Source organism: Odontesthes bonariensis, chromosome 23 (assembly GCF_027942865.1).
Source record: "Odontesthes bonariensis isolate fOdoBon6 chromosome 23, fOdoBon6.hap1, whole genome shotgun sequence".
Classification (NCBI taxonomy): domain Eukaryota; kingdom Metazoa; phylum Chordata; class Actinopteri; order Atheriniformes; family Atherinopsidae; genus Odontesthes; species Odontesthes bonariensis.
The window spans coordinates 6,120,754-6,128,255 of record NC_134528.1 but is presented as its reverse complement, the minus strand read 5'-3'; the positions used below and the strand labels follow the sequence as shown (position 1 = coordinate 6,128,255).

At 46.9% G+C, this 7,502-nt stretch overlaps 1 protein-coding gene across 1 annotated transcript; it reads left to right on the top strand.

The window, feature by feature from the left end:
* Window positions 1–256: 256 nt before the first annotated feature.
* socs3b (suppressor of cytokine signaling 3b) lies at window positions 257–4,317 on the top strand. The gene is made up of 3 exons (XM_075457584.1): window positions 257–504; window positions 1,280–1,625; window positions 1,737–4,317. The coding sequence occupies exons 2-3, from the start codon at window positions 1,497–1,499 to the stop codon at window positions 2,274–2,276; spliced, it is 669 nt and encodes a 222-aa protein (XP_075313699.1). The 5' UTR covers window positions 257–504; window positions 1,280–1,496; the 3' UTR covers window positions 2,277–4,317.
* The last annotated feature ends 3,185 nt before the right edge of the window (window positions 4,318–7,502 follow it).

Sequence of the window (7,502 nt, the reverse complement as noted above, 5' to 3'; positions counted from 1 at the left end):
TATTCTATTTTTTTTTTCTCTCTCTCTTTTTATTATTGCCTGTATGGAGCTTTTAACCTTTTCACCTTGTCGAGAAAGGGAACCCACCAGTACCAGGAAAGAGCCCGGCAAAGGTCACGCTGATTATTTACTGGCCATCTGCCAAAGCACGAGCGCGAGCGCCTGTTCTTTGCGTGCGTGCGTGCGAGCGCGAGCGCGCGAGCGTGCGTGTGTTTACTGGAAGAACCTCCGAGCGGAGGAGGCGGAGCCTTACGAACATCGGCTTTACTCACTGGAAACAACCTCCTGTAACCTTCCTCCACACACACACGGGATCTCTCCGGCTGATATCACCGCTGCCACATTCCTCCGCTCTGAGAAGGAACCCACACACTTTCTGGATACTTTTTCTTTTGGATTTTAATGCCTGAGTTAATAATTCAGCTAGCACTACTTTCGGGTAGTTTGCATATCTTCTCCTTCGGCGACGAGCGGCTGCGGTGCGGGGCTGAACATATCAGTAAGGTAAGTTGGGAAAAGACGCGGAGAGCGGCTCGTCTGCTTGAATGACACCGGAGATAAGGATGCAGCGAGTTTTAGTACCGAAGGTGTCATGCGGCAGTTTGGAGCGTGAGTCCGGCAGGATGTAGACTATACGTTTTTGGGTTGTTTCGGCAGTATTTTGGGTAGTGGACCGACCTCGGTGGTGGTTCTGAGCCGTTATGGCGCCTCCTGCTTTCTCCCCCTCCTCCGTCCTGCACTGTCCCGTGAAGCAGAGTCTAATTCCCCGTAGCCTGCAGGGGATCACTGCAGACGGGACACAATTCAGTTCCAATGAAACCGGAGAAAGGTCCGCCGGTGCAGGAATAAAGAGTTATTTAGTGTAATGAGTGAATGTGGTGGAGGGGGAGGAAAAAGTGCGACTGACTCTTTCACAGTGACCCCGATTCGGAAATCCCTTGTTGCGGTGCGCCGATCGAAGACAATTGAAAGCAATCAGGATCCAGTTGCCGTCTGGCTGCACGGTGCAGCTGCAGCAGAGGATTCATTAAAACTAAATATAACCTGTATGCTCACTGCCCGGTCCTGCCTCATGCATTTGTCACGGTCGCCATAACTGCATTTTATGGGAGTAAACTGAGAGCTCCAGCGTGCCAAAGTGGTCATTTGTTTATGTCACTTCTAATGAAGGAGTGTAAGTTTCCAGTGAGACTCTATTGCCTCTATGTTTGTATGTCATCAGTCTATATATAGATGGATAGGGGCTAATCTGTGCTCTCCCACTCCCGTCTCCCTCCAGCTGTGTTTTGGTGCTCTCTCCCAGCCCCTCTCTGGATGCATCAGACTCCTCTGCCCCGGGGCCCTGGACCCGGTGTGTGACCCCAACACCCTCATCCCTTTCCCCCTCCATCTCTTCTCCCTCTGCCCCAAATGCCTCTCCACTTGTCTGCCTCCAAGCTCCTGTTCTAGGCCCCCTGCCTCTCGACCAGCGGGCGGAGGCAGGGGGCCATGGCGCCATGGTAACCTTCAGTGGACGGAACCCCCTTGCAATGAGCGGTGCTCCCCCTCCAGAGGGCCGGGTTCAGAGGTCAAACTTTACCCCGCATCACTACAAGCCCTTCAGCTCGCATGAACACTACCAGCAGGTCAGTCACACCCGACTTTTTATTTACACGAGTTGCTTTGGGGGTTTTTGGAGTCCCAATGTTCACCCTGACTAATGACGTGTGATGACATGCTGTCTCTACCCGTTTCAGGTGATGCGTGCTCTGCGTAAGCTCCAGGAGAGTGGCTTTTACTGGGGGGCTGTTGGGGGCCGGGAGGCCAGCACCCTGCTGCGCTCTGAGCCCCCTGGCACTTTCCTGATCCGTGACTCCTCAGACCACCACTACTTCTTCACCCTGTCTGTGCAGACAGCTCGGGGAACAAAGAACCTGCGCATCCACAGCGAGGAACGTGGCTTCTTCCTGCAGCCAGATGCTCAAAACACCCAAGAGCTTCCTCAGTTTGACTGTGTGCTTAAACTCATAGCGCACTACATGGGGAAAGGGCCGGATGCTGGAGCTGGAGGGAATTCAGGAGAGGCAAAAATGAAGGGCCGCAATGTTTATTTGATCCACACCGGTGGAGAGAAAATCCCCCTGGAGTTGCAGCGACCCCTCCTAACGTCTCTCTCGTCCCTGCAGCACATGTGCAGGCGGACGCTGAACAACAGAGGTCTCGGGGCATCACAGCAAACCGAGCAGCTTCCGCACACACTTCGAGATTTCCTGGAGAAGTACGATGCTCCTATATGACTGACAGGAACTGCAGAGCTTCTGCTACATAGACCAGGTGCCTGGACGACCGCACAGATCAGTTCTCAGCGCATGCGAGAACAGTTGTGCCACCAGAGACTGACCAGGCTGAGCCTCAGAAACTAATATAAGGTCAGTTTTCCATAGTGGCCTGAATCAGCTGATTGTAGATCTCTTTAATCACTGATGGACACTTTCTACTTAGTTTTGGATGAGGAGCGTGATTTTGGGGGTAACCAACGATAACCTCGTCCATCCTGCCTTGGAAAAACTGACCACTAGCACGAGTGGCAGACGAAGCCAGAGGTCAAAGGCCAACGTTTCCTATGACTGACTCAGACGCAGAGCAATGCCTCGTAGAAGACTAACCCGATTGGTCGACGTAAACGATGACCGTGAGTGATCGATGCACCGCCAGTGATCTCGGTGGGTGTAATGTGCTTAAGAAGAAACCTCCTCTGTCAGCATGTCATTTGCAACACTTTGGATCGCTGGACAGAATGACAGATGGCAAAGAGCTGAAAGGCTGAGAGGGAGTGAATGAAGGAGGAGTTACAGAGAAAAGGCAAAGTCCAAATGAGGGGCCCAGCGCTCAGTATTTGTTTGTCTGAGTGTGTTCGTGTGTTGTGGTTGTGCACATATTTCCATTGCTGTTTCCCGCAAATGTTGCCACATCGAGGGGAGTGGGGTGGTCATGCACGCTAGCTCCACACACACACACACACACATGCAGGTACAGGCCCACACGAAGGTTTTGTTAGCGTGGGACAAAAAAACATTACAAAGCATTTTCTCCTTCTGTTTGTGTCTCGTTTTGTCTTCTGTTACCCTGCCCTATTTTTGATCTATGTTGGCTTTGAGAGTGACAGAAAACAGACTGCTGTCGCCGAGACAAAAGCTTGTTACTGACACAAAAGCTCAGGCGTGGGACCAAACTAAGCGGCGGCAGGACTTATTCTTGCCCCGATTGGGTAGAAAAAATGTCTGTGAAGCTGTAAGGCTCACTGGGGATTGAAGACGATGAGTTGGAGGTGGGGAAGAGGTTGCTGAGGGTGGGAAAACGGTTTGAGCTAAGGGAGAAAGAGGAGCGGGAAATGGGATTAGGAAAGGGAAATTGAAGAGGATGGAGAACTGCGGTGATGGGAAGGGGAGAAGGGGAGGAGACATACTGGTATACAGCTTTACAAAAACATTGATGTAATTGATGATAGAGTTTAACGGGACGCTGCTCCTGTAAATATAGCAGCCAACAAGATAAAGAGAGCGTTTGCCGAGTCTTAATTCTGTTTTTTTAGGTTTTCTTAGATTGCATTGCCAACTCGTTTATTTTTTTGTTAAAATGCCCATGTATGTTTGAGTGCCTGTATTCTTTCTCTCCTGGTTTTCTCACACAACTCAAGAAGGTGGAAATAAGCTGTCATTTGGACTTTTGTTATTTGTCTAATGGCTTTTGTTTGTTTGTTTGTTTTTTGCCCCCCATCTACCTTCCATCGTCACCTCTGAAGCAGGAGCGAACAGTTGGGTTTGTCTGTCTGAAAGTCAAGGGAACTCCAGACTTCCCTGAAGTGATTCTTTAAAGAAAAATGCCTTTTGTAAAAACAAATTGCAAGACTCAGATTTGACCAGGATTGTGTTGATTTTCCTCCCCGTTTGTCCCGTGCTCGTACTCACCTGTGATCCATATGGGAGTAATTGCCTTTTCCCATCATAAAATTAGTGTAAGCTCATGTGGCTACTTTAGACAAGGGCGCTGAATTGCAGCCTGGTGACACATGTTTTTTGGTCAGATCTGAGTCTTACGCTCTCACGTCAACACCGACTTCTTACTTGTGCTGCAGCGGTGGACCATGTGTATGTGAATCATTTGTCTTTTATAAAGACTCTTTTGCAAAAGGCTGGCCACTAGTCTGGCAAAATACAAGCTGTAATATCTGAAATGACAAAGCATTACAAAATAAATGAAAAGGAACGTTGCACATATTTATATTTCTAAAATATTTCAATAATTTATATTAAAGAGCACTATTTTTACAAAAGCCAATGCATTTGCCCTGTGTGTTACTTCACTGTTTGTCTCTCTGCCTCCTCTGCTGCTTCTCTTTTTCTCCCTCTGAGTCAATATTGAATGGATTTGCGCTAACTTACTGTAATGTATCATAAAGCAGTCTGTATTCCAGCAATTCCTGGCTTTACAACAAGATTATTTACTGACAAATGGGATTTCCTTGTTAAACAAAGCAGGGCTTATTTAGTCGGCTGGCTTTGAAAGCCCGGGATTGCGCTAAAAGAAACAACACGAGGCGGGCCCACATTCATCATGTAAAATGACTGAAAGTGTCACTTATTTGATCGAGTAGAGCATTGTGGGTGAACCCCATAAACATCAGAGAATATATGGGAAAGGGTGGTTTGGGTATTGCTGATGTGCACGCCATGCAGTAACAAAGGGATTCCCAGAAGCGCAGAGTTAGGTTAACTCCATCGCACATATACACACAACCTTTGACACAGCAGTTACTGTGTGGAGAGCTCACTTTGGGCTGGACCTAACTGGAAAGGAATGCAGTGGGGTTTTATACATCCTGCCTGAGGGGCTGAGAGAGGACGGTGTCCTCTGGGGAACATGTGGATAGATGTATATGTGCGAGTGTGTGAGGTCAGATAGGTGAAAGCGTCCACGTGGAGGAGATTTATGACGCTCCGTGGTTTAAGTGTGCAGCCAGTGCAGAGTGTGAGTGCGTAAGTGTTTGGTCAAGTGAGATAGCTGTTGGTAAAATTAAGCAGGAGGTTAGTTTCTTCATTTATTTGCCCCCCACCTCCCACCCCCACTCCCCTCTCTCTCTCTCACACACACACACACACACGGTTCCCATTCCCTGCATACCTTGTGCTCTGTCTGAGGCTGGCTTCCAGGAAAGAGGCACTTTAATTGAGTTGAGTTTTTACGGCTTGCCTGGTGTTAGTGTGCGTACGAGAAGGAGCGAATGACTTGTCTTTGTGTGAGTGAGAGTTTGCGTGTGATAGACGAGGGAGCACTAATGAGACGAGGCTTTCTTTAAGAAGAAAAAAAACAAAACAATACAGAGCATCTCGTTCAACTTGGGGAAAAAAAAAGTCTGAAATGTGAAGTGAAACTGAGTCGTTGACGTGAACATATAATTGGTATATTTGGACCTTTTTGACAAACATCCCTGACAATGAGCCAGCCCAGGACTGAGAAGAAGTGTTTTTCAGGTATTTAATTCATAATTAATTAAATCAAGGGATCCATTGTCTCATATTTTGGTTCAAGAGTTGGTGTGTGTGTTTTTGACAAAAACTGAGCGGGGCACTTACTGACAAGAATGACTTGTCAAAAGACAAACAGGAAAGAGTGAGCCTTCTTCCCAAAATCCAACCAGAATAATCCAGTTTTACACACAAACACATTGTCTAAATAAGCCAGCTCAGCTCACTGTGACTCATTTTATGTTCCTCATAGTTGCCTGGTGAGTCGGACTGGAATATTTTGCCTGTATCCTTCGCTCCTCTTGTGAATCTCACATGCTCGCAGAAAGTTTTTCCACTATGATTCATTTTTTCGGATTATGACTAGCTGTGTCCAGTTCAGCAGTTGTCAACAGTGTCCCAGCCAAGCACAACACCCGGCTCTCGAGAGTTTTTTCTTTTTTCCAACAATCAAAACATTCACACCAAAACTTTAGGGCACCAACTCTCACACATTTATCTGCATGTCTTAATGCAGCACAAAGAATGAGAAGCAAGTTGAGCAATGGGAACACTGCTGGACTAATGATGTTCTTGCAGCCTGATTAAAATCATAATATCAACAGCTTCTTGTGTTTTTCATTACATATATGAGCTCCTGCCAATGTCAGCATGTCAATCCTTAAAGGTGGAAGGAATATTAAGAGGTTAGGAAAATGCCCTGCAACTGGCAATCCACAGCAGCCTTTCCAGGAAGGGTCTCCAGTTTGCTGATTATTTCTTCCAGGAAGGCTCTTTGCTGCCTGATCGCCTCTTAAAGGAAAGACGTTTGGTTGGCCCATCAGTTCAAGTATTGTCACAGCCGCTTCTGATAAAGCCAGACCGGCTTCCAGGAAACAAGAGATTTACCCTCCAGCATTCCATCATTCCTTCACCATCGGCGCACACAGACACAGACAGCGAGAACGCGAGGCAGCAGAAGGGGTATAACAGGGACATGGATCAATGAAAACCATATGGGAAGCATACAGAAAGGCAAATGCACTCAAATCCTGTGTGCAACTAGGATTTTGTGTGTTCAAGCCTGTAAAGACATGCAGTCTTGACATGTACTGACCAGCTCAGTGTGACACATGTAGACACACAAACACAGTCAAACCTCAGTATTTTACTAAGATCACTATCCACCATCCCCCACTCCCCACACACACTCTACAGTGCCCAAAAACTCATTGTGACTAACTTCATTTCCATGCAGGTCATCAGTGAAATGGTTTTCCCGTAACACCTGGAACGCCTATCACATGAACACACGGGTGTGGCTCATACCGAAATATAAAAAAAAGTTTGGAAAAGGCAGCTGCGAGGCATGTTGTCATAGGCACAGATGTATTGTTTTAACTTTTGTTTTTCTTTATTTCTTTTTTTTCCCCCCCTCTCCATTCACAGCTGCACAAGCGTAGCAGCAGAGAAGCTCAAATGCCAAATGGCTTACTGTAACAGCGTGGACTCAGACCAATCCCTCGAACACTCTCAGGTGTCAGTGTGTGTCCCCACAGCCAGCCAGCGGGACTGCACAACATTTCAACTTGACGCTTTAGCAGACACACACAGGAGTTCAAACATTACCGCATGCACATTCATACATGGTGAGTAAGGGGTTTTTGGTCATGAATGGACAGCAAACTCTAATCTTGTAAGAAAAAAATGCAGCGCCACAGTAAAAAATAAATGTTGTCGATCAATAAATAATCGGTCTGTACGCTGGACGTGGGAAATCAGAACTCCAAATCATGTGGAATAAAGACAGCTGACTGCATGTTGCTTCATTCATTTGCTGTCAAGCAATAAACACTCGTCACCAGTCTCTGAACTCAAGAAATAGATGAACCAAGAATCAACTAAAGGTCCAATGTTTCGTCAGATCAAGACAAACAAAAGAAAAATGTGTTTACTGTGTAAGCGGCCTATATGAGGAACAGCAATAAATGTGGAAGTTGAAGTTGAGAAACATTCTGA

Bases quoted from the DNA above. Each gene is read 5' to 3' on its own strand.
- socs3b (XM_075457584.1), top strand. From the start codon at position 1,497: ATGGTAACCTTCAGTGGACGGAACCCCCTTGCAATGAGCGGTGCTCCC. The intron at 1,626-1,736 runs GTCAGTCACACC...TACCCGTTTCAG, and splicing joins CGCATGAACACTACCAGCAG to GTGATGCGTGCTCTGCGTAA.